General features: G+C 41.5%; 2 protein-coding genes and 2 non-coding genes across 15 annotated transcripts in view; 1 reads left to right on the top strand and 3 right to left on the bottom strand.

The window, feature by feature from the left end:
• glt8d1 (glycosyltransferase 8 domain containing 1) overlaps nt 1-2,295 on the top strand; it is an 86,080-nt gene extending 83,785 nt beyond the window's left edge. For 11 of the 12 annotated variants that reach the window (XM_072472682.1, XM_072472680.1, XM_072472688.1 and 8 more), the window contains one exon: nt 1,121-2,295. In XM_072472682.1, the coding sequence (XP_072328783.1) occupies nt 1,121-1,311 (191 nt within the window). In that variant the 3' untranslated portion in view covers nt 1,312-2,295. The remainder of the gene's footprint in view (nt 1-1,120) is intronic. The other variant, XM_072472683.1, reaches the window with a different exon arrangement.
• Nucleotides 2,296-3,522: 1,227 nt separating this feature from the next.
• On the bottom strand, nt 3,523-26,824 carry gnl3 (G protein nucleolar 3). Its single transcript, XM_072472679.1, has 15 exons — nt 26,754-26,824; nt 26,570-26,628; nt 19,951-20,094; nt 19,039-19,146; nt 18,879-18,947; nt 17,935-18,070; nt 17,700-17,803; nt 16,607-16,748; nt 16,277-16,364; nt 15,524-15,701; nt 14,571-14,713; nt 14,227-14,354; nt 10,166-10,326; nt 8,965-9,088; nt 3,523-6,527 (listed from the first exon to the last, which is right to left on the bottom strand). Exons 1-15 carry the CDS (start codon nt 26,764-26,766, stop codon nt 6,397-6,399), a joined length of 1,728 nt encoding a protein of 575 aa, XP_072328780.1. The 5' UTR covers nt 26,767-26,824; the 3' UTR covers nt 3,523-6,396.
• On the bottom strand, nt 15,366-15,442 carry LOC140388677 (small nucleolar RNA SNORD19). Its single transcript, XR_011934248.1, has one exon. It is a non-coding gene; the product is annotated as a small nucleolar RNA SNORD19 (small nucleolar RNA).
• LOC140388678 (small nucleolar RNA SNORD19) lies at nt 15,776-15,848 on the bottom strand. The gene has a single exon (XR_011934249.1). It is a non-coding gene; the product is annotated as a small nucleolar RNA SNORD19 (small nucleolar RNA).
• Nucleotides 26,825-26,867: the final 43 nt, after the last annotated feature.

Raw genomic sequence — 26,867 nt, 5'->3', positions numbered from 1 at the left:
ATTCTCCACTCTACTTGTCTTTCGTTTATTGTATATTTATTCAGTCTTGTCATTGTGAATGAATTTTAACCAGATATTTATGTCCAAGCGCTGTGTTCCTTACTCATGATTACACAGTTCTACTTCCTTGCAATGTCTTACATGCTCTATAAAACTTGCTGTAATGGGCATCATGGTAGCAGTGGTTAAGCGCTGTTACTTCATAGCGCCAGGGTCCCAGCTTCGATTCCCACCTTGGGTCACTGTTTGTGTGGAGCTTATACATTCTCAGTGTCTGCGTAGGTTTCCTCCGGTTACCTCCCACAAGTCCAGAAAGATGTGCAGTTAGGCTATTTGGATATTCTGAATTCTCCCACTGTACCCGAACAGGTGCCGGAATGTGCCGACTAGGGGTTTTTCACAGTAACTTCATTGCAGTGTTAATGTGAGCCTACTTGTGACAATCAAGATTATTATACCGTAAAGGTGGAGCCCAATATAGTCAGACTGAGATTAAGGCTGGGTTTTTCTGGCCTCGCCACGGCAGGACCCACTGCTGGGGAGATTGGGCCAGGCAGAAGTCCATAGACTTTGTGGAACCAGATGATCCCAGCAATGGGCAGGGACAGAAAACCCAGCCCCAAGTTTGTTTCGACAGTTTCCAAGCAAGTAATATTTGTGCACCAACTCATTTCACCAGACGAAGTGTGCTATTTACAAAGGCTTGGGTGCAGATTAGATGACCATCTTATTGACTAATGTTCCAATGGATATGTTGTGTAGTGAGATTTTACAGTGGATGTGTTTGATTCTTTTAAAAGAAAGGATAAGAGTGAATGCAATCTAACTTTTAAATAAAAATTGTATAAACTACAGAACGTAAAAATCCATAATCAGTTGAGATGCCATGTCATTCCATCAGAGGTCAGTCGTTTCCAAAATGCACAAACCGTATTGGTGTTTTTATATTAATTGAAATCAGATGGTCGCTTGTTTGTGGGTTTATTTTTTAAACTTTGAAAGTGAATTTGATTACAGTTCATTATAATCAATGCAGTTAAGCAGATTGTATCACAGAGGATTTAGTTTTCTCAGAGATTATGGTTTTGATTCACTAATCTACCATTCTGTTCTATAATAGGGTCTAATGCTGGTACCAGATATTCATCGCATTTTATTAAAGCTGCCAAGTTGCTGCATTGGAATGGACGATTCAAACCCTGGGGTCGTACCGCTTCTTTCAGCGAAATTTGGGATAAATGGTACATTCCAGACCCCACTGGAAAATTCCACCCAGTACGTAGACATGCAGAGGAAGAGGATGCTCATTAGACGAAAACCATCACCACTACTCAGGAATTTATAATGCATGTACATTCAACTTGCCTGTACTAAGCAAGCACCACAGACCAAAATGCTTTAACCCAGTCAAGAGAACACTAGGTTTGTGTTGTTAATTCTTGGTTTGTAAACTTAATTTTAATTTGGTCAATTAACTAAATGAGGTAACAAAATACAGTTGAATGTTCTCATGTGGTAGTTTTTTTCCTCCACAAAAGATGTTAACAGATGCACATGACAGAATAGTTCCAATACTGGTTCTTGGTAAAGATTTCATATGGTATTAGAAATATTTGCATTCTTGAAGATTTACAGAACACCTGTGAAACAATTCTACAGTTATAAATGAAGACTTGGATCAGGAACGGAAATTGCTTCACTAAGCTTGTTTGAATGCTCCATGTCATCTAATTTGATTTGGACATAGACACTTACAGGAAAAAAATGTGAACCAGATTGAGTTTTCAAATGTTTCAAAATGAGTATTTCAGATTGTTAATATGAGTAAGAGTATTAACAGGCATTCAAGGAAGTTCATGATGAATTACTTTTGGATTTCTAGGGTCAGCTCTTTGAATTAGGCAAGGACCACTGTTGCTCTGCTGGTGTTTCAATGGCTTTTTAAAAATGGAGATTAATTAAATTTCTCCCAAATTTATAAATTAATTACTAATATAAAGATGAGAAAATTAGCAAAGGCCTGTGGGTGGCACTGCAGCCTCACGGCACCAAGTCACTGTCCGTGTGGAGTTTGCACATTCTCCCGGTGTCTGGGCGGGTCTCACCCCACAACCCGAAAAGATGTGCAGGGTAGGTGAATTGGCCACACTAAATTGCCCCTTAATTGGGTACTCTAATTTTTTTTATTAAAGAATTATAGGCTTGTACTACGCCTTTGTCACAAAGGAAAATATATAAAACTTTCATCGTTAGTTCACTTTTTCTTAAATTGCTGTGGTTTTATCTCCCCCCCCCCCCCCCAAAAAAAACATACTACAATGTAGGAATTAGCCATTCTGCCAATCCGGTCTTCTGTGATCTCAATTTGGCGAGTTTCACCTCGCTCCGAAGGCCACAACAGTATTTACTCAGCCAATAAATCACACCACCTGTAAGTATACAGAAGCAAAATACTGCAAATATGGAAACCGGAAATAAAACAATGTTCAGCAGATCAGACAGTGTGTGAAGAGAAAAACTTTTCAGATCTGTGACCCCATCACTAAGTTCTAATTAAAAGTCACAGACCTGAATGGTGTTGAGAAAATAATGCTTTAGAATCACATGTGAATCAAACTGAAAATCTGTAGCTTTAACAAGTTTATGTAATCTTGGCTTGTATATTTGCTTGTAATATACAAATTAGGAACGGTCAGCCACATGGCCCTTCAAGCCTGCTTTGCCATACAATCATGGCTGATCTGACTGTAACGTCAATAGTCCCACCTATTCAATAACTTCAAAATATCTAACTTTGCCTTGAAAATATTCAAAGACTGCTTTCAATGTTGTTTGCGAAAAGAGTACCAAAGACTACCCTGAGAAAATTTTACCTCATCTGTCTTAAATGGGCGACACCTTATTTTCAAAGTGACCCCTTTATCCACAGCATGTTTCTTCTTCATAGAACTCCAGTAAATCGGTTAAACATGATTTCCCACTTTGAAAACCATGCTGACTGCCAGATTACCTTGAATTTAGCTAAACACTCTGCTAGGTCCTTAATATTCTTCAACATTATCCCCATTTGAGACATTAAGCTAAGGGGCCTGTCATTTCCTATGACTTTTTTGAATAAAGGAGTTATTCAATATTTTCAAATCTAGTGGAATGTAGCAAATTTTGGAAAATAAAAATCAATGTATCAACTATCTTATTAGCCACTTTTGAGACCCTAGGATGAAATCTATCAAGGCCCAGAGACTAGTCAGTTCACTGAAGTATGTATAACTTTCTTTTTATCCATTTATCTTTTTAAAAATATTCTGTCCAATCTTTTAACCTGCCACTCAGCCACAATGTAATTTGCACCTGCTTGGAACAGTACAGAACTAGTCAAAACTGATAAAAGTGCCTGAATGTGTGATTGTTCCCTTTCTAGACCCTCATGATTGTTTGTAAGATAGTTTTTGTTTGTTTAAAATAGATAAAAGTTTGAGATTCAAGGCACTTGCTTAATGAAGAAAGTCACAATTCCACAGGTTTTGAACAATAATAAACTTTACAAGGTCAGAAAGATAAAATAATTTACAATCTCTAACATTCAATAAGTACAAAGTGCATGTGAATTAACAAGTCAACTTGGTCAAACACAATACAAAATAAATGGCAGTGTCCAACCCACCCAGCTGTCATTGGCACAGAGTCAACCAGTTATCGCACCAAACTCTTAGTCTCTCACATAAAGGATTCCAATCTTCACCATCAAAGATTTTGCCTGGGAATTCTCTCCGAATGCCACTCCATTAGTCTCCCGTTCCCTGGATTTGAATGTACATTTAATCACCAGATACGGGCACAACTTCAGTCATGCCGAGCAGAACTCTACTGATCCAAAAGGGTACCATTGCCCCCAAGGCTTGTAGTTGAAGTCACCAATCTTCAGCTGCCTTCTTGGATCTTCAGGGCGTCTCCGGAGCACTTAGATTACCAGCGTCTCTCCCAAGCCCACTGCACTTTAAGTCTACCACCCTCAGCCCTTTCTCTATTTGGAGCCTCTTACTTCCTCAACTTAACTGGGACCTGCTTCAGTCCAATCTCCATCCCTTACACAGGACTTCCTTTGGGGATCTCTCTGGTCCCCAGCTGGGACAATTTTGGCACTGGCATGTTGCACCTGGTCACCTGACCCACATTTTCATGCCACTTTCCTTTTTCTTAATGCACACTAGGCCTGTCCTGGGCCCAGAGAATTAAAAGATGCAGAACTGCACTAATGCCACCTACATATACACAATATGTTGGAAGTTCATGACCTTCAAACTTTACAGGGCAAGTATAGTTTTTGTAACACCTTTCTTAAGAATGCAGATAGGAGGGATCAATTATATGCCCCAACAACTGGTCAGTTGTCTTAAATGGGTTGCAAGGAAGAGGACTAATTATCCGTTTTGGCTAAAAGGAGGCCAAAACCATAATTATTGCAATGGAGAGAAGAATGATCCAAAGGGAAGGATTGCTTCCAATCAGGATCAGAGAACCAGAGGTCCAAGCAGAGTACAAAAGACCGTAGAAACTACAGTAGGACAAACCCAGTCCAGGGTTTAGTGCGCTGTTATTTAATCATTTGTCACAAGTAGGCTTACATTAACACTGCAATGAAGTTACTGTGAAAAGCCCCTAGTTGCCACATTCAGGTACACGGAGGGAGAATTCAGCATGTCCAATTCACCTAACCTTTTTGGGCACTAAGGGTAATTTAGCATGGCCAATCCACCTAACCTCATCTTTGGACTGTGGGAGGAAACACCGGAGCACCGGGAGGAAACCCACACAGGCACGGGGAGAATATGTAGACTCCGCACAGACAGTGATCCAAGCTGGGAATGGAACCTGGGACCCCGGAGCTGCGAAGCAACAGTGCTATACCCACTGTGCCAGCCCAAATGAGAATCATAAACTGTTAAACCGTGTTAATTGCTGCCTTGATTAAGTAATTTTTTGCTCACAAACTTTCCACTTTTATCAAGCCGGAATTCCTTAAAATTGTTAATTCAGTTTTTCTCAGGGGAGATCAAATCGAGGAAGATGCTAAACAGTATGGATAAAGTAGATATGGAGCAGATGTTTCCTCTCATGAGGCATTCTAAAACGAGGCCATAATCTTAGAATAAGAGGTAGCAAATTTAAAACAGATTTGAGGAGAAACTTCTCCTAAAGGGTTGTGAATCTGTTGAATTCACTATCCCAGAGTGCAGTGGATGCAGTCTGCATAAATTTGAGGAGTTACAGATTTTTAACTGGTAATGGGTTGGAGGTTATGGAGAACAGGTAGGACAGTGGAGTTGAGGCCACGATCACATTGAAGGTGTTTGGGCACAAAGCTAAATTACAGACTCCTTCTCCTAGATAATGTGTCCTAGGGAGGCGATGCTCTGGCTGATTTTGCAATCAGGCTCTTGGTCTGTAGCATTATAGGTAAAAAATGGCAGAGCAGACTCAATGGGCCAAATGGCCTAATTCTGTTCCTATCTTATGAAGATACTTTTTTGTTAAGTATTTCCATCATTTTGTTCTTATTTATTAAATAAATTTGATAAAGAAATTGGTGAACTCCTTAGTGCATTGCTGACGTCAGGCTTAAGGTAAATGTTAAGTTCCCTTTGCTTTGACTTTTCCAGATGTGTATTTAATATGAACTGTACTGCTTGTAAGAGAATCGCTAATAGGAAACAGCAGGTCATTCGACCCCTTGATACCATTCAACCAGATTGTGGTGGATGATATACCTCAAGTCATTTTCCTGCACTATCCTAATGTCCCTTAATATCTTTGACTATCCATCTGTCTTGAACATAATGAATGAGCCTCCACAGCCTTCCGGGATAGAGAATTCCAAAGAATCGCAACCCTCAAACTGAAGAAATTCCTCAATTTATGAACAAGGATAACAAGCTATCCAAAAATCTGTTCTAACATGTACCCATCAGTAGCTTAGGGCCTTTACTGTAATGTACAAGATGGTCACTATGGTTTGTTTTAAATTTCCCTGTCTGATACAGCCATGGTTAAGAATTTTGCTGTAACTTAAATCTCCATGTAGCAACCCTAGGTGCCAGATTTTAAATTTACACAAGTTTTGTTCTCAATTGTCATCACATTGTGGTTTTAATTACAATTTCAGTTAATACTTCAGGGTACTTGCCAGTTCTTCCATCTGATTTGTATATTGATTTAAAATCAGTAAACAATAAGCAGTTATTTATGTCCTATATCCAACACACATTTTACAAGTTACCTTAGTGTACACTAACATCTCAAACCGTAAAGCTATTTTAGGGAAGTGATTGCTTTTGATGGAAACCAATTAATTGCATTGTCCAGTCCAAATCTTACAGCAGCCAGTCACTAGCCATCCTAGAGTGAACCGATTTGCACTGGTGACAGATCCTCGACATAATCAGTGTTGAAGTCATATGCATCCTCCATTGATTTTTCACTAGAAAGATCTATACTGATTGTTTTTTGGCTGGGATTAGCTGTTTTCTCTGAAAGACAAAGACAACATTACTGTAAAACTCATACTGAATAGTTAACAACTTGAGATTATTATTGCTGGGTTTAGCTATTTTCTCTGGAAGACAAAATTACTGCAAAATTAAAATTGAATAGTTAAGAATTTTTGAGAATATTATTATTCAGATCTGACCATAAAAGTTTCCGCTACCATACAAAAAACTTTAAAACTGATTTCCAGCTTTTAGATCTGGAGATGTACGTGTTAGTTTACATTTTAACCAATATGTCTCAATGTACAAAGAACAATACAACACAGGAACAGGCCCGCCAGGCCTGTCACCGGTCATGATACTAACCTTGGCCAAAACCCTCAGCAATTCCTTGTGCCATATCCCTCTATACACATCCTATCCATGTATGTAAAGATGCCTTTTGAACGGCGTTAATGTATCGGCTTCCACAACCTCCCCAGGCAACGCATTCCAGGCATTCGCCACCCTAGTGTAAAACCCGGCTTCGCACATCTCTACTTTGCCCCATAGGACGTTAAACCTATGCCCCCTGGTGACTGGCCCTCCACCATGGGATGTGCCTGCCCATCCACGCCCCTCAATCTTGTAGGCCTCTCTATCAGGTCACCCTCAACCTGCATCATTCTAATGAAACCAGTCAGAGTATATTCAGCCTCTCCACATAGCTAACACCCTCCAGACCAGGCAACATCCTGGTAAACCTCCTCTGCGCTCTCTCCAAAGCCTCCATATCCTTCTGGTAGTTTGGCGACAAGAATTATGCGCAATATTCCAAGTGCAGCATTACCAAGGTTCTACACAACTGTTGCATGACTTGCAAGTTTTTATACTCAATGCCCCATCCAATGAAGGCAAGCATTCCATATGCTTTCATGACTACCGTGTCCACTTTTGTTGCCACTTTTAAAGATCTGTGGACCTGTACATCCAGATCTCTGACGTTCTATATTCCTAAGAGTTTTGCCATTTACAGTATATTTCCCCTCTATGTTTGACCTACCAAAATGCATTACCTCACATTTGTCTGGATTAAACTCCATTTGCCATTTCTCTGCCCAAGTCTCCTATCTATCCTCTGGCAATCCTCAACACTATCTGCCACTCCACCAACCTTGGTGTCATCCTCACAATTACTAATCAGACCAGCTACATTTTTCTCCAAATCGTTTATGTACACTACAAACAACAGAAGCTCCAGCAAATCCCCGTGGAGAACCACTAATCACAACCTTCCATTCAGAAATACACCTTTCTAAAACACCCTTTACCTTCTGTGACCAAGTCAGTTCTGTATCCATCTTACCACCTCACCTCTGATCCTGTGTGACTTCACCTTTTGTACCAGACTGCTTTGAGACACCTTGTCAAAGGCTTTACTGAAGTCCATGTGAAATTAAATGAAAATCGCTTATTGTCACAAGTAGGCTTCAACGAAGTTACGTGGAAAGCCCCTAGTCACCACATTCCAGCGCCTGTTTGGGGAGGCCGGTACGGGAATTGAACCGTGCTGCTGGCCTGCCTTCAAAGCCAGCGATTTAGCCCTGTGCTAAACCAGCCCCAACCAGTTGTTTACTGGTTTAAACCAGTAAACAACATCCACTCCTTTCCACTAATCAATCATCTTTGTCACCTCCTCAAAAGACTCGATAAAGTTAGTGAGGCATGATCTATCTTCACAAAACCATGCTGTCTATCGCTAACGAGTCCATTTGTTTCCAAATGGATATAAATCCTGTCCCTGAGAATTCTCTCCAATAATTTACCTACTACCGACGTGAGGCTCGCCAGCCTAAAGTTTCCTGGATGATCCCTGCTACCTTTCTTAAACAGTGGTACAACATTAGCTACTCTCCAGTCCCCTGGGATCTCACTTGTAGCCAATGAGAATACAAAGATATAAGTTAAGCAGGTTCGTATCCCGGCCGTGGGTCACTGCCCGTGTGGAGTTTGCACATTTTCCCAATGTCATGCCTGGGTTTCACCCCCATAACCCAAAGATGTGGTTAGGTGGATTGGCCACGGTAAATTGCCCCTTAATTGGGAAAAAAATAATTGCGTACTTTATTTTTAAAAAGATGTCAGGTAAGGCCCCAGCAATTTCCTCAGTATTCTGGGGTAAATCCTATCCAGCCCAGGAGACTTATCTACCGTAATATATTTTTTAAAACCCAATTTTGCCTCCTTTTCAATGTCAACAACTCCGCATCCCACATCCCCCCCCGCATCCCACATCCTCCCCCCCCCAAGAATCATCATCCACAAAGTCCTTTTCTTTGTTGAACACCGATGCAGAGTACTCATTTAGTACCTTGCCCACTTCCTCTGGCTCAACACAGATTCTCCCCACTGTCCTTAAGTGGTCTTTGAAATTGTAGACGTAGATGTGGGACAAGAGCCTGGTGTAGAACAATCACAGCTGAAAATAAGAACCAACCTGATTCTAGTTGCCTTTTCATGGACGGTACTTCCATTTGTTTTACTTGCAACATTTTGGCTATTGGACATCCGTCTGCTTTTAACTTTTCATTTTTATCTTGATCTAGTTCAGCATATTCTATCTAAGAGGAAACAGGTATTGTTTATTAATAATAATAATAATAATAACTTATTGTCACAAGTAGGCTTCAATGAAGTTACTGTGTTGAACCCGCGATGCTGGCCTTGTTCTGCATTACAAGTCAGCTATTTAGCCCACTGTGCCAAACCAGACCAGGTCCAAATAAGTGGAATAGTACACAAGCCTACATTTTCACCAGCTGTTCTTTCAAATTATTACTTTTAGCGCAATTAGTGATTGTATTGTGATTGACATATACATTGTCTGCAAGCAAAGACCAGCGGTCTTTTTTCCTATTAAAAAGAGCTTTCTTACTGAATTAAGCAAGCACACCATCAATAAAATTGGTTCTCTTAGCACAGCCTGCTGTTATCATAGGCAAAAGTCTATGCTTTCTGCACTTTCTACTTCCTCTAATCATCCAAATAGAGCCTGCGACCTGTAATTAAGTGATGTTGTAATGATAGCGTTTTGTAAAGTTGGTTTAATAAGGTTTCTGTTACTATTGAACCATTCCTTCAAACCTAAAATCATGGGAATTTGAACTTCAAAATTGCCTAGACTAATTCGGATGACAAGCTCTACAGTTTCAGAATACCAACTCCGATTTATCCAGCTTCTGCATTCCAGTCCTGCCATAACCACTGAAATGTAATTGGCAGATGAGGAGTTTGTTTGAAGGGAGTTATTCATTCATCTCAAGCCATTAGTCAGACACAATTAGACCCGAATAAAATAAGCTTAGCGAACTGAAAGAAAAGTCTGTTCCTTTTTCACACATTTGCTCAACGAGTTCCAAGTTCAAGATGTCATCCAACTGAACTGCAAGACTTAAAATGAGTTAAACGCTTATGCCGTTAAGAAATCATTAAGCTTGTAGTCAACCCTTTAAAATGAAACCAATCTCAAATTTGGATCTCCAAACTGGTATATGCTAAAGACATTCAAACAGAATGATTTATTTTTCTCACAACGATACTTGCATTTCATACAGATGTTTCCCCGGGCGAAATTGTGTGTTCTAAACTTCCAAAAGACCAAAAAAGAATCCAATGAATACATCTGAATTTTAGGCTACCTCTGAATTTTCTTGGGGCATTGAATTGTCGTTGAAATCTTCTTCATCATTTATTTCTTGATCATGCACTTCCTCCTCCACACGGCCCCCCTCAATTATTCCATTGGTCGGTCCGGTAGATTGGAACACTATACTACTGGCCAGATTAGGACATCTAACAACTTGAGGGAAGACACAAGAGAGAAAAATCATGTGTTAGTTGCCACAAAAACCATCTGTATTGTTACTCTTATGTAACTTTACCAAACCCATCTAACCTATGCAAGGTCTCTGCTTCAGTTACCTTCAGTATTGCATTTCACCCCCCCGGCGTGGAGGCCTGGATAAACGACATGGCAGGGTTCATAAAGCTGGAACGAATAAAATTTGCATTGAGGGGATCGGCTCAGGGGTTCTCCAGGCGGTGGCAACTGTTCCTTGACTATCTCGCGGAACATTAAGAGAAGATAGAGTGACAGCAGCAGCAACCCGGGGGGGGGGGGGGGGGGGGAGCACTATTTTTTGCTACTTTGTTAGTTCACTATATTATTTAAATAATGTTATTTACTAGTTATTGTATTATTTTTATGTTGATTTGTAAAAACTGAAAAATGGTTTGAAAAATTAATAAAATATATTTTTAAAAAAGTATTGCATTTCACAGCTCAGACCCGTCAATACATTTCTGCTGTGTCCCAGATTTCAACTTTTAATCTTTACATACATTCCCATAATCAAGTTTTAATTTCTTCTTTCACAGGACACGGTCCTTAGTTGCTGAGCCAGCATTTTTAAATTGTTCGTCCCTAAATGCCCTCAAGAACATGGTGAGCCATTGCCTTTAACTGCTGCAGTCCCTGTGAAGTGGATACACCTACAGCACTGTTAGGAAGGTAATTCCAGGATTTTAACCCAGCAACAGGAGGAACGGTAATATAGTTCCAAGTCAGGGTTGTGTGCAGCTCGGAGGGGAACTTGCAAGTGGTGATGTTTGCACGCATCTACTGCACTTGTCCTTCTAGATGGTGGAGGTCACAGTTCAGAAAGTACCATCAAAGGAGCCTTGGTGAGTTGCTGCGGGGCATCTTAAAAATTATATACATGGTCAGTGGTGGAAAGGGCAGGTGTTGGATGAAGTGCAACTCAAGCAGGCTGCTTTGTCCTCTATAATGTCAAGCTTATTGTTGTTGGTGCTACACATCAAGAAAATGGAGTGTTCCATCATTGGAGATGGAGGACAGGCTTTAGGGAGTCAGGAGGCGAACTTCTGACCTGTTCTTGGAGCCACAATATTTATAATCGCTGGTCCAGTTCAATTTCTGGTCAATGGTAACCTCCAGGATGTGGATAGTGGGGGATTCAGCAATCGTAATGCCATTGAATGTCAACAGGGCGATGGTTAGGTTCCCTCTTGTTCTGGATGGTCATTGCATGGCACAAATGTTATTGCCACTTTATCAGCCCATGCCGGAATGTTCATAGAATTTACAGTGCAGGAGGCCATTCAGCCCATCGAGTCTGCACTGGCTCTTTGAAAGAGCACCCTACCCAAGCCCACACCTCCACCCTATCCCCATAACCCAGTAACCCCATCGAACACTAAGGGCAATTTTGGACACTAAGGGCAATTTAGCATGGCTAATCCACCTAACCTGCACATCTTTGGACTGCGGGAGGAAAGCAGAGCACCCGGAGGAAACCCACGCACACACGGGGAGAACGTGCAGACTCCACACAGACAGTGACCCAAGTCTGGAATCGAACCTGGGACCCTGGAGCTGTGAAGCAATTGTGCTAACCACCATGCTACCGCGCTGAATGTATTCCAGATCTTACTACATGTGGACACGGACTGCTTTCATATCACTCACTCACCTGATGAAGGAGCCGCACTCCGAAAGCTAGTGATTCCACACAAACCTGTTGGACTTTAACTGGTGCTGTAAGACTTCTTACTGTGCCCACCCCAGTCCAACACCGGCATCTCCACATCATTAATATCAGAGGAATCACAAATGATTGTGCAATTTTACACACACATCCCTGAACTTCTGCAAACATGCCACCTCTGACCTTATGGAGAATGATCATTGATGAAGAACCTGCAGATGGTTTGGCTAAGGACACTACCCCAAGAAACATCTGCATTCACGTTTGGGACCAACAGCCACATCTTTGTGCTAGTTTTGACTCCAAATAGTAAATGCTACTTGACGTCACATGTTGCCTTGATGTCAAGGACTCGCATGCAGCGCACTTGCGTTCAGCTCTTTTGTTCGCATTTCGTCCAACGCTGTAATGAGGCCAGAGCAGCACTGGCAGAACCCAAACTGAGCAGGTTATTGCTCAGTAAATACACCTTGATAGCATTGTTAATTACCCCCTTCCATCACTTTGCTGATGGGGTGGTAACTGCCTGGGTTGGATTTGTCCTGCTTTCTGTGGCCAGGACATACCTGGACAGTCTAACGCATAGATGCTAGTGCAATAGCTATACTGGAAGAGCTTGGCTTAGTGCACGCTAGATTTGGAGCACTTGTTTGCAGTACTATTGCCAGAATATTGTATGCAGCGTTTTCAGCCGGTTCTGGATATCATGTGGAGCGAATTGAATTGGCTGAAGATGGCCGCAACTGCCTCAGGCTCGTCTTTTGCACTGATGTGCGTTTCCCCCATCATTAAGGATGGGGATATTAATGGAGCCTCCTCCAGTTAATTGTTTAATCGTCCACCACCACTAGTTGTGGCAGGACTGCAAAAGTTAGACCCTGATCCCTTAGTGGTGGGATTGCTTAACTTTATATGCAGCTTTTGTAGTCTAGTATGCAAGTGCTGCAGCTTCACCACATTGACCTCATTTCTAGGTATGCCTGGTTCTCCTCTTGACATACTTTCCTGCAATGGTGGAATGAGGGGATTTGCCAGCCATCAGATTACATTGTATACACTGTTCCATGTGGATGCCCAGTTTTTTGAGTTGCTAGATATGTTGGAAATCTATCCCATTTTGCACAGAACACAATGGAAGGTATCCTTAACGTGAAGATGGGACCAATGATTGTACAGTGGTCAGCCCTATCATAGTCATGGACAGATGCATCAGCTAGATTGGAGAGGACGAGGTCAAGTAGGTTCTCTTTGGTTCCTTCAAAGCCTGCCGCAGACCCACACGAGCAAGTATGTTCTTTATGACTTAACCAGCTCAATCAGTAGTGGTGCTACAAACCACTCTTGATGATGGCCATTGAGGTTCCCCACCCCAGAGTACATTGTGCCCTACCCACCCTCCGTGTTGCGTCCAAATAGGGTGGAATACAGAGGTGCACTGATTCATCAACTGGCAATAGGTGGGTAAGCTGGAAGTTTCTTTACCTACGTTTGACTTGAGACTTCATGGGATCCAGAGTCGCTATGTTGATAACTCCTCCGCCACCATCTCTGGTGGGTCTATCCTGTTGATGGGACGGGACATAGTCTAAAGGGTTTGATTTTGCGTGACTATGTCAGATTGGTGTTTGACTAGCTCTCCCAATTTTTGTATAAACTCCCGGATCCTAAGAATCCCTATAGCACAGGCCATTCAGCCCATCGAGTCTGCAGACCCTCTGAAAGAGCACCCTACCTAGGTTCACTTCCCTCACCTCTCCCTGTAACCCCACCTAGGCTGCACATCTTTGGACTGTGGGAGGAAACGAGCACCTGGAGGAACCCCACACCAAAGACAGTCACCCAAAGCTGAAATTGAACCCAGGTCCCATGATGCAGCAGTGCTAACCACTGCCACCCGATACAAATCAGATGTTAATAAGGACTATAGGGTCGACGGGGCTGGGTTTACCATTGTAGTTTCCGGTGTCCAGGTCGATGCTGGGTTATCCATCCAGTTTTATTCCTTTTTGGTAGCAGTTTGGTACAACCGAGATGGCTTGCTAGGCCATTTATGAGTCAACTACCAATGTCTCATTTCTATCTAACCTGACCTGTCCCTCAATATCCCCAAATTCACGTGGGCAATGAACAGTAAGCAAGCTCACATCAAAAAATTGTACATTGTATTTTAACTACACAAATGCATTAATTACCTTTAAGTGTATTTTCATTGCCTTTGGTTAGTTCTCCAGTGTTGAAGCCTTTTTTTGATTCCTGCACAATGTTCGCAGTGATGCATATAGGTAGCTCCGGGGGATGTGTATGATAACTAACTTTCGCTCTTCACAGGACAAATATTAAAAAAATGCATTTTCTTATTTGGATATATCGTAAGCATTGATTATACACTTCTAGCCAAGGTTTAAATAAGCAATTCAATCACGGAGAAAATTTCCAATTGTTTAGAAAACAGTTAAGTGTTTCGCCTTTATTTGCATTTTAACAATTGCATCCAACAGTGCATAGTGGCTTGGAATGGCAGCTGAATTTTAATTACCCAGTCCAATCGTAAAGAATCAGCCTGGCAGCTTTCTCAACGTCGGGGATCCCCCCTTTCTTCAACATGCTCCTTTTGCGAGCCAGCAACGTTAAAAATTCCAGTGGTGTTTTAAAGTCTGGGACATTATACTGCAACATAACCTGTTGTGGAAAAAAGGTGTTTACAATTAGCTAAAACAAGCACATACTGAATGCGGAAAATTAGAACTCTTACAATTACGGAGAGCTTGAACTAAACATTATAGCTTCCTAGCAACAGTCACTGCTGTCATCTTCATAATAAGTGTGTCAGACAATGTTACTAGCAGGAACCTTGTTAAACTGGTTTACATCAGTGATGGGCAATCTAGACTGATGAGTGGGCCAGGAGTGCCCTCCATCTCAATGGACCACAAGATCGAAATCAGGCCTGTTTACTGACCATGACCCCAGGAATAAGATGAAATACATTTAAGACTATTTCATAGTTATAGAAAATGTTTACAGCCCCCCGCCCCCCCTCCTCTAAGATTTAACAAGTACAGACCAGATATAAATTGTGGGTAGCCATTTGTGTAGCATACTACACAACATAGCGTAATCTTCTCATAGGTACTTCAATGAACTTTATACAAGGTTCGTAATTTCTCATTACAAAAGGTGTTGAGGTGGCACAGCAAGTACATAAAATTATAGAAAATAGCCTATAAAAACTCAATGTAGCATTTTACACAGTAGTTACAAGAAATATATACTCAAAAACTGGGAGTTACAAGAAATATATACTCAAACTGGCTTAAGTAATAATCAGTGAGATTTGAGTGAGATCAGAGTTGGATCTTTAGCAGTCAAACATGTACTTTCTGACCATTTGAATGATCATCATTTCTCACTCAAAAATATAATTTTGAAAAGGACATAGATTTGATTAATTTTGTACTTGGCAACAGAGGCATAAAGTGAACTCCGTACCTGCTGCTTATTGCAGTTTCGCAGTATGAGTTCTGCTACAGATGTAGGATTTTCTAGTGCTTCGATATCAACAATGTTCCGCAAAGACAAGGCAACAGCTGAATTTGATGAAGAAGCAATAATACTGGGACTGTCCAATACTTTGATCTGCTTATCAATATGCACCTCTTGCATGGATCTGTGCAAGATAATAATTGTTAACACCTTTCCACCAAGGTAATCACATTTTATTCAGAGATAATAAAGGCATTATGCCAGAGTGAAATCAGAGTTGGATCTTTAGCAGTCACAGAATATCAGGCAAAGAAAATTGTCTTCATTTTTCACTCAAATTACTTCCTCGACATAAATAGATTTAGTTAAAAAGATAGGAAACAATTTAATGGCTAGTAAGCATGTTGGTTTATTTTTGCCATTAAAATACTAAGATTTCAATATAATTGCAAGTGAATTTTTAAAATCGGGTTACATGCTAAAGCAATCAAAACTGAAATCAAAAGGAAAGGTTTGAACGCGGGTGTTCTGATTTTAGTCAGTGATTACGATTAGTTCAAAAACCTAACATGCCTACAACAAAATCACGGAGATTAAATGCACAAATCATACTGATAAAAAGAACACTCGCTATTAAAAAGAACTTGCAACAAAGCTATTGTTCTCCTTTAAACATAATGCAGGTTAGTGGCAATGTATCATGCATCAGCTGCTTTATTTTATCTAAGCATGTGACTATCCTAACTTTAGCATTCTTACTTTGTAAGACCTCTTACTTGTCCCACGTTGCAAGCTCTCATTTTCTTCAAGCTGTTAATTATACTGCTTTTCCCTACATTTGGAAAACCTAAAAAAGGAGATTTAATTTATAAAAATGACAATTACTTTGTGTTTACCAGGTTAACTCAAATCAACTAACCTATTTTGAATTTTGTCTAGGCAAGGAATAATAAAGAATATTTTGCAACAGATTATTTTGCAAAGCTGAATACAATTCCAGTAGTAAAATGCCATATTGGGCTATTCTAAGAGTTTGAAATTTACAATCAGGCTATTTTTAAAAATTTAGAAGTATAAATCAACACTCACCTACCACACCGACTTTAATGCTTTTAACATCTTGTTTTTTGCAGTAGCCGCCAAGCAGATTTAAAAGACTTTCGTCACCAGCACAGGTATTGCTGTGTGATATCTCTATACTAGCACTCAATCTAGAGAATTTTTTTTGTTCCTGTTTTAAAAAAGCCAACAGACGTTTAAATGAGAAATAGATCTGCAGTTGACGAACTGTTTCTAATTATGCTGTAATTAATTTATATTAGTGGTCACTACTTTCACATTATTAAGCGTAGCTCAGTGGTACAACACATTGGCATTCAATGTTTTGCGAGAGGAGTGATAGAATGTGAGCTGTTCCTGTTTAATTTCCATGTGTTAACTGCCTAATCTCAATGGGAATCTCTGGATGACCCAGACTGCACTTCAGACATTTCTCCACAATTATGGTGGGACCACAAAATTGGGTACTGGAGAAAAAGTTAGCACAACGGTCAGCACACACCATTGCAGCCAGCATCTGGTGTCCTGAATCAGCATAGAACACGAGAAACTACAAATACATTTTTAAAAATGTACAGGGATGCCGAAGAGAAGATACGAATAAAGCAAAAGTTTTGGTTTTGCTCACAAATTACACAGCTATACAAATGATTTCCCCCCCCTAAATCTTCAAAATTCTTTTGTTGAAATACAGTTTGAAATTATCTTGATGTTAATTTTTATGAAGAAGCAATGCTTTCTCAATTCTGAAAGATTCCTTAAGATATGGGGCTGGATTCTCTGTTCCTGAGAATAAGTGTTGACGCTGGGACAGGATTTGTGGGCTTTCACGACAGCAAAACTGGTGCCGAACCTAGACAGATTCAACTACCATGGAAGGGCTAGCACCAGTGCCACATAGAACACTATCGATTCCGATGAAAAATGATGTGGGATTCGCCTGGTCCGTGAAAGATACTCAGACCACACTACAAAAAAAGCCACAAGAACCATCAATTGTGTGAATTTGGAGTTGAATCCTAATCTCAGCAGTTGAAACAACTACATCAGCTTTCAAGGTAGCTAGCTAACACAAGACAAGACATTAAATTTGATTGGTTTACATCCGTTTTGGGAAACATACCATTGTTCTGTCTTGTAGCTTTGTAGATGATTTAAAAAATACAACAGGAAATTCATTTTCCAAATATATACGCCATTTTTCTGCATTCTCCTTTGGCACCAAATCTTTGAAGAAAAAAAACAAGAAGTGACTCCTACATCGTGAAAGGTGAAATTTTAAATACATGGCTGCCCCCCCCCCCGAATTCTATTAACTATTTGTCGTAATATTTTGGTGAGAAAAACTGTTTTCTTACCAATCTTGTTCATTACAAGGATTAGTTGCTTCTTTCCCTCGGATTGCAAGACTGTCTGCTCCACTTGAGGGCATCTATAACCAAGAGGGTCTCTGGCATCTACCACTTCTAGAACCACATCTGCAGCATCAAGCACCTAACAATAGAAAACAATCCCAGCACTTCAACAATGAAACCAATATGCATCAGGTCCCCCATGTCTCAAGAATAGCTCTGTTCTTTCAAAATTCACTGAATAATAGGAAGTGATTACAACTAGATGGTAGAGAATTTGAAGAATTATTACGTTTTCCACAACTGACTTAAGCGCTACAAGTCAAACTTCTTCCTGTGGTAAAACTTTTCTCAGTATTAACAATGCAGGCACAGTGGTTAGCACTGCTGCCTCACGGCAACGAGGACCTGGGTTCAATCCGGGCTCCAGGTCACTGTCCATGTGGAGTTTGCACATTCTCCCCGTGTCTGCATGGGTTTCGCCCCACAACCCAAAGATGTGCAGGGTAGGTGAAGTTGGCCACGCTAAGCTGCCCCTTAACTGGGAAAAAAAGAATTGAATACTCTAAAGTTTATATTTAAAAGTATTAACAATGCACTTTTAAGACTGAATTTTTAAAAAAGTGATCTTGATCATTACATTTTTCAATTTATAGTAGTCCCAAGCAAGTACTGAATCTGATGACCCGGGCACGGAGGACCCGGGTTCGAATCCCAGCCTTGGGTCAGTGTGGAGTTTGCACATTCTGCCCGTGTCTGCGTGGGTTTCACCCCCACACCCTAAAAGATGTGCATGCAAGGTGGATTGGCCCCTTAATTGGAAAAAAATAATAATTGGGTACTCTAAATTTATTTTAAAGATACATGCAGCCAGTTAATGACTAAGTAAATAAATGTAAGTACCAAAATCAATAGTAGCCACATTTCCCCCTCAAAAAGCTCTCACTAACCTTATTCAACTCACTGCACAGCGATTTTCTTGGGGGTTTATCCTCCAATTTGGCCACTTTTTTCTGTTGCTTTAAAGAGAAGTCATAGAAATTTCAAGAGCAGCCCATTAAAATTCAAAATGCTTGCCACTAATGAATCAAAATATAAAGAGATTTATACCTTGCTTTGCTTCTCATTTATTTCGGGGGCTTTTTTAGCTTCAAGTTTCCTTTTCTTTGCAACTTCTTTCTGTCTGGCAAGCTTCTGTTTCTGCTTCAGTTCTTCAAGCTAAAAGAAGTCAAGTGCTATAAGTCTCCTATGTTGCATTTCTAATTGTATATTGAGCTACACCCACTTAAAGCAGTTTGGTTGCCTTATCCACATTTATCGTTTTGACTCTATTGTGTAAAATTTTCTTCTCTTTCTAGAATCACTTTCACATAAAATAAATCTCAATATTCTGTATAAAATGTTTAATCCAAGTTATTTATAAAGTATTACTATTTTATTCATGAAAGTTAAATCAGCAGTCATTGGCAATCGTCTGCTTTCTCTTTTACTATTGATTCGTAAAACTTTCAACTGTTGGTCAAATTAAAAGCAAAACATATACATACCCCCAGTTATGTCCAAAAGTATTAGGGAGCAGCCCAGTGAATTTTAGGAGGCTACATACTCAGCCATATTTTGAATTTGAAGCTACCTCAAATTATGCCAGGGAAATGCCAAAATCACCAATTTTGGTAATGAAAGCACATAATGAATTCAGGCCCATGAATACACCAACCACATGAAAGCAAAACTTAAGCCTGTCAAATGCATACAAGTACTACAGAATATCAAACATTGTTACAATGCAGGTGGTCATTCGGTCCATCATGTGTGCACCAGCACTTTTCAGCGATTTTCATAAATATGCAGATTGTTTCTTTTCAAATAATCATCTATTTCTTTTTCAAATAATCATCTATTTCTGAGTGCACAATTAAACGTGCCTCCGCCACACTCTCTGGCAGTGCATTCCAGACCATAATCACTAGCTGTGTGAAAGTTTTTTTTCTTCTCATTTCAATATAAACAGAGCCCTCTTACATTTTGTTTCCTTTGTTCAGCTTCTCGAAGAATGGCTTCTTTAAATGGAGCATTATTCGGTACACCAGGGTCCTTTCGAGACTTTTTACCTTTATTTCCCTGTTTCTTTGCTTCCTTTCGTACTTTCCGCTTATGTTCACGAATCTATGAAAAAATATGAAATATTAGCAACGTTACTCAAATTAGACAAAGCATTCTACGCAGGCAGTACAGCCACTCTAGTTTTGTTCATTCAGTAACTAGATAACATACAATCTCTCCTTTTAATCTAGTATACTGGTGAATCTGCATTGGAGTCCTTACAAGGCAAAGAGATAATTTCTCATGCACAGGTGGCGGTTACTGTACACAGTATTCCAGATGCCACGCAAGCTGCATCTTGTACAACTGTTGCAAAACGTCCACCCGTTTGTACGGGGAATCCTCAATTAAAATTGTAACACATGGGGAACCATAACAATCAGTATTAAAGCTGAAATTTGTTTTTTCTCATGGAGAAATGTCCAAAGGAACCAATGCACAGGTTGAAATAATGTACCATGTGCAGTACAGCACATTCCAAGCTGAAATAACTTAAATTTTAAAAAACACAATGCATATTTTTTTAAACCATGCTCACTTCAAGAAGTAATTTTAAATTGGCCCGTCTCCATCTAGTGGCAAACATTGGTTTGTGCAAGAATATTACGGCTATGCAGCACCGAATGAAGCAGTAGAGGCAGGTCAGAGCATCAGTATGAGACAGGCCAGAGAGCAACACCAAGGGTGTGGTGGTATGTATTAGGGGTAATACGGTACACCATGAATGCCGAGGAGCTATTGGAGGACAGATGCTGGGTCCCGATTGGATCTGCCGCCTACTGGGCTCCACCCAGATAGGCGGGGTATAAGAACCCGGTTTACTCCCCGCAGCTGCATTCTGTGACTGAGCTGCTGGGGAACAAGTCTGCTCAATAAAGCCTCGATTGAAGTTCTCTACGTCTCGCCTCGTGTGTAATCGATGGTGCTACAAAGGGCAAGAGCTGTGGCGGGGAATGGAAGAGAGAGGAAGTGAGGGAGTGTGTGGAAGCACCACAGGGAAGATTTTGTGCGCAGGCAGCCCAATTAGGACATTTGTGGCAAACGAGTCACATTGAATAGCCATGTGTTTCTCAGCAATACAAGTGAATCATAGAATTCAGTGCAGGCCATTCAGCCCATCAAGTGCCAGTGCAGACTCGATGGGCCGAATGGCCTCCTTCTGCACTGTAAATTCTATGTAAATGCAAACTGGGTGACTGCTTTGCAGACCACCTTCGCTCAGTCACAAGCATGCCATTTTAGCTCAGCACCTTACTCTTATACTCTGGGCAGGAAGAATGGCAGGGCTATAGTGATAGGGGACTCAATTGTAAGGGGAATAGACAGGCGGTTCTGCGGACGCAATCGAGACTGCAAGGGTCAAGGATGTCTTGGAGAGAGTCTGCAGGACATTCTTGGGGGGGGGGGGTTGAACAGCCAGCTGTCACGGTGCACATAGGCACCAACGATATAGGTAAAAAACGGGACGAGGTCCTACAAGCTGAATTCAGGGAGTTAGGAGTTAAACTAAAAAGTAGGACCTCAAAGGTAGTAATCTCAGGATTGCTACCAGTGCCACGAGCTAGTCAGAGTAGGAATGTCAGGATGAATGCATGGCTCGAGAGATGGTGCAAGAGAGGGATTCAAATTCCTGGGGCATTGGAACCGGTTCTGGGGAGGTGGGACCAGTACAAACCGGACGGTTTGCACCTGGGCAGAACTGGAACCAATGTCCGGGGGGGGGGGTATTTGCTAGAACTGTTGGGGAGAGTTTAAACTAATGTGGCAGGGGGATGGGAACCGATGCAGGAAGTTGGAAGGTAGTAAAACAGGGACAGAAACAAATAGGGCGAAAGTGTAAGGCAGGGAAGCCATAGTCAAAAATCAAAAAGGGCGACAGAACAAGGTACAGTGACTGAGGGGAGCTCAGTGAATAGGACCAGGAATACCAAAAGGAATAAAACGGGAAGTGAAAACATTAATGGTAAGCGACGCAGCAGGTTGTTACATGAAGATACGGGTTCAACGACAAGAAAAATTAGGAGAACGGTTAAGAGGAAATATAACTTAGGAGAGGTTACTGATCGAGGTGTTAAGATTCAGAACAGAGGTAAAAAAGCAAACATAAGTGTACTTTACCTGAATGCTCATAGTATTCGGAATAAGGTAAATGAGTTGATGGCGCAAATCATCGTGAATGACTATGATTTAGTGGCCATTACTGAAACATGGTTAAAGGATGGTCACGACTGGGAGTTAAACATCCACGGGTATCAAACTATTCAGAAGGAGAGTGGATGCTAAGGGAGGTGGTGTAGCTCTGTTATTTAAGGATGACATCCGGGCAACAGTAAGGGATGCCATCGGTGCTATGGAGGATAAGGTTGAATCCATTTGGGTGGAAATCAGGAATAGTAAGGCGAAAAAGTCACTGATAGGAATAGTCTATAGGCCACCAAATAGTAACATTATGGTGGGGCAGGCAATAAACAAAGAAATAACTGATGCATGTAGAAATGGTACAGCAGTTAACATGGGGGATTTTAATCTACACGTCGATTGGTTTAACCAGGTCGGTCAAGGCAGCCTAGAGGAGGGGCTGGTTTAGCACACTGGACTAAATCGCTGGCTTTGAAAGCAGACCAAGGCAGGCCAACAGCACGGTTCAATTCCCGTACCAGCCTCCCCGAACAGGCGCCGGAATGTGGCGACTAGGGGCTTTTCACAGTAACTTCATTTGAATCCTACTTGTGACAATAAGCGGGTTTCATTTCATTTTCAGGAGGAGTTTATAGAATGTATCCGCGATAGTTTCCGAGAACAGTATGTAATGGAACCTACGAGGGAACAAGCGGTCCTAGATCTGGTCCTGTGTAATGAGACAGGATTGATTAATGATCTCAGTTAGGGATCCTCTCGGAAGGAGCGATCACAATATGGTGGAATTTAAAATACAGATGGGGAGTGAGAAGGTAAAATAAATCACTAGTGTTTTGTGCTTAAACAAATGAGATTACAATGGGATGAGAGAAGAACCAGCTAAGGTAGACTGGGAGCAAAGACTTTATGGCTAAACAGTTGAGGAACAGCGGAGAACCTTCCAAGCGATTTTTCAGTGCTCAGCAAAGGTTTATACCAACAAAAAGGAAGGACGGTAGAAAGAGGGAAAATCGACCGTGGATATCTAAGGAAATAAGGGAGAGTATCAAATTGAAGGAAAAAGCATACAAAGTAGCAAAGATTAGTGGGAGACTAGAGGGCTGGGAAATCTTTATGGGGCAACAGAAAGCTACTAAAAAAGCTATAAAGAGTAAGATAGATTATGAGAGTAAACTTGCTCAGAATATAAAAACAGATTGTAAAAGTTTCTACAAATATATAAAACAAAAAAAAGAGTGGCTACGGTAAATATTGGTCCTTTAGAGGATGAGAAGGGAGATATAATAATGGGAGATGAGGAAACGGCTGAGGAACTGAACAGGTTTTTTGGGTCGGTCTTCACAGTGGAAGACACAAATAACATGCCAGTGACTGATGGAAATGAGGCTATGACAGGTGAGGACCTGGAGAGGATTGTTATCACCAAGGATGTAGTGATGGGCAAGCTAATGGGGCTAAAGGTAGACAAGTCTCCTGGCCCTGATGGAATGCATCCCAGAGTGCTAAAAGAGATGGCTAGGGAAATTGCAAATGCACTAGTGATAATTTACCAAAATTCACTAGCCTCTGGGGTGGTCCTGGCAGATTAGAAATGAGCAAACGTGACACCACTGTTTAAAAAAGGAGGTAGGCAGAAAGCGGGTAATTATAGGCCAGTGAGCTTAACTTTGGTAGTAGGGAAGATGCTGGTATCTATCATCAAGGAAGAAATAGCGAGGCATCTGGATGGAAATTGTCCCGTTGGGCACACGCAGCATGGGTTCATAAAGGGCAGGTCGTGCCTAACTAATTTAGTGGAATTTTTTGAGGACATTACCAGTGCGGTAGATAACGGGGAGCCAATGGATGTGGTATATCTGGATTTCCAGAAAATCTTTGACAAGGTGCCACACAAAAGGTTGCTGCATAAGATAAAGATGCATGGCATTAAGGGGAAAGTAGTAGCATGGATAGAGGATTGGTTAATTAATAGAAAGCAAAAAGTGGGGATTAATGGGTGTTTCTCTGGTTGGCAATCAGTAGCTAGTGGTGTCCCTCAGGGATCAGTGTTGGGCCCACAACTGTTCACAATTTACATAGATGATCTGGAGTTGGGGACCACGGGCAATGTGTCCAAGTTTGCAGACGACACTAAGATAAGTGGTAAAGCAAAAAGCGCCGAGGATACTGGAAGTCTCCGGAGGGATTTGGATAGGCGAAGTGAATGGGCTAGGGTCTGGCAGATGGAATACAATTTTGACAAATGTGAGGTTATCCATTTTGGTAGGAACAACAGCAAAAGGGATTATTTAAATGATAAAATAGTAAAACATGCTGCTGTGCAGAGAGACATGGGTGTGCTAGTGCATGAGTCGCAAAAAGTTGGTTTACAGGTGATTAAGAAGGCAAATGGAATTTTGTCCTTCATTGCTAGAGGGATGGAGTTTAAGACTAGGGAGGTTATGCTGCAATTGTATACGGTGTTAGTGAGGCCACACCTGGAGTATTGTGCTCAGTTTTGATCTCCTTGCTTGAGAAAGGACGTACTGGCACTGGAGGTTGTGCAGGGGAGATTCACTAGGTTAATCCCAGATCTGAAGGGGTTGGGATTACGAGGAGAGGTTGAGTAGACTGGGACTGTGCTTGTTGGAATTTAGAAGGATGAGGGGGGATCTTATAGAAGGGAATAGATAGGATAGATGCGGGGTCGTTTCCACTGGCGGGTGAAAGCAGAACTAGGGGGCATAGCCTCAAAGTAGATTTAGGACTGAGTTTAAGAGGAACTTCTTCACCCAAAGGGTTGTGAATCTATGGAATTCCTTGCCCAGTGAAGCAGTAGAGGCTCCTTCATTAAATGTTTAAGATAAAGATAGTTTTTTGAAGAATAAAGGGATTAAGGGTTATGGTGTTCGGGCCGAAAACTGGAGCTGAGTCCACAAAAGATCAGCCATGATCTCATTGAATGGTGGAGCAGGCTCGAGGGGCCAGATGGCCTTCTCCTGCTTCTTATACACATATTTGCCCCGCTGCAATGCAGTGAAGCTCAGGACAAGCTGCAGGAGCAGCATGTCATCTTGTGGTTGGGCACGTTGCAGCCCTTGGGACATTGGGTTCACCAGCTTTAGATTGTGAGTTTTCACTACCGCACATGTACTGCCTCAATGCAACCCCCCCCCCTCTCTCCAGCTCTTGCCTTTTGTTCTTAAAGTTACAACATTTTGTTGCAATCTCGCACAGCTACACTTTAATATTTTTCAAAATTTAGAGTACCCAATTCAGTTTTTTCAATTAAGGGGCAATTTAGCATGGCCAATCCACCTATCCTGCACATTTTGGGATTGTAGGGGCGAGACCCAGGCAAACACAGGGAGAATGCACGAACTCCACACGGGCAACACTTTAATATCTAACAGATTCTCCCTCTCTTCAGTTCTGACAACGAGCCAAAATGGATCGAAACATTAACTCCACTTTCTCTCCTTGCAAATACTGCTCGGCCTGCTTATTTTTTTCCAGCATCCTAAGTTCTTGTTGTTGAATAAAACGTAATATTTTGTTCAATAGTTACATCTAAAATTCCTAGATAAGTGGTCAGCCCAATGTAGTTGTTCACAAAAGGTACATTTGCACATCATAAAGTGCAAATTCATCGAGATTAGGACTACACAAATTTAAGCACTGAAAAATCGCATTTGGATTTCTTAAGACACAAGGGGTCAAATTCAGAAATTACAACACAGAAACAGACCAGTCCACGTTGATGTTTAGCCGCCACGTGAGCTTTCTGAACTCCAAATGTCCACCCAGCCTCCGCTATTAAATGGTAAGTGTCTGCTCAATCACCAACGCTGTTAATACATTTCACAAATGTTCGGTGTAAAAAGGTTGCTCCAGCACTCCATCCTAAACATGGGATCTACACATCCTTGTTCTAGACTTCGCGGGATCATTGAATAACATCTGCTCTCTCGCTCCGCGCAATCAAGTCTGGTCGAACGAACAGTGCCACATTTTTCCAAGTTATATTTGCGGCTCACTTCACCTCGTGCAGCATTCTAGTGAATATCCATGACACTCTACTGTGGCATCATCCTTTCTGGTGCGATGTCCACAACTGAGCGCTACTCAAAAATTGTGGTTCGAGAGTTTAAACGTATCCGGCTCGACTTCACATTATGCGCCGACCGCCATTAAACCTCGTGGTCCACGTGCTCTGCCTTCTTAAAGAAAAATCCCACAATTTTAACAACATACTTAGTTGGTTGTGAGGCGCATTGGGGCAACTTGGGGTGGTGCTATAAATGTGAGTTATTTAATTAGCACTGTCAGCACCGTGTGCTGATACAGCTGATCTCCCAGACTGGGCCTCCCGGGGCCGCCATGACTCGTGGCTTCCACCCTAACTTGAGCTCAGACTCACCTTCCGCTGGATCTTAAACCGCTTGTGGCAGGTCAGGCGCTTGCTCGCCTTTTTCAGCTCTGCGAGAAATGCAACAAAGATGATAATGAATCAAAACAACATATAACTCCCCTGGAAATATATAATTTTTTTCAAGGTCGAGATTATAGTTCGAAGACCACCCGCTGGGCGCCACCATACTCACTCGGCCGCTTCATTGCTGTCCACTGTGTGAGGGGAGGGGCTAACACGTAACACGGCTGCACCTGCCGTAAACCATACGAGCACGTCAGTGTCGCCAATACGCTATCAGATTTAC

This window comes from Scyliorhinus torazame, chromosome 13, assembly GCF_047496885.1.
Source record: "Scyliorhinus torazame isolate Kashiwa2021f chromosome 13, sScyTor2.1, whole genome shotgun sequence".
NCBI lineage: Eukaryota > Metazoa > Chordata > Chondrichthyes > Carcharhiniformes > Scyliorhinidae > Scyliorhinus > Scyliorhinus torazame.
Note: the sequence above shows the minus strand (reverse complement) of the source record. Positions and strands in the feature narration are given on the sequence as shown.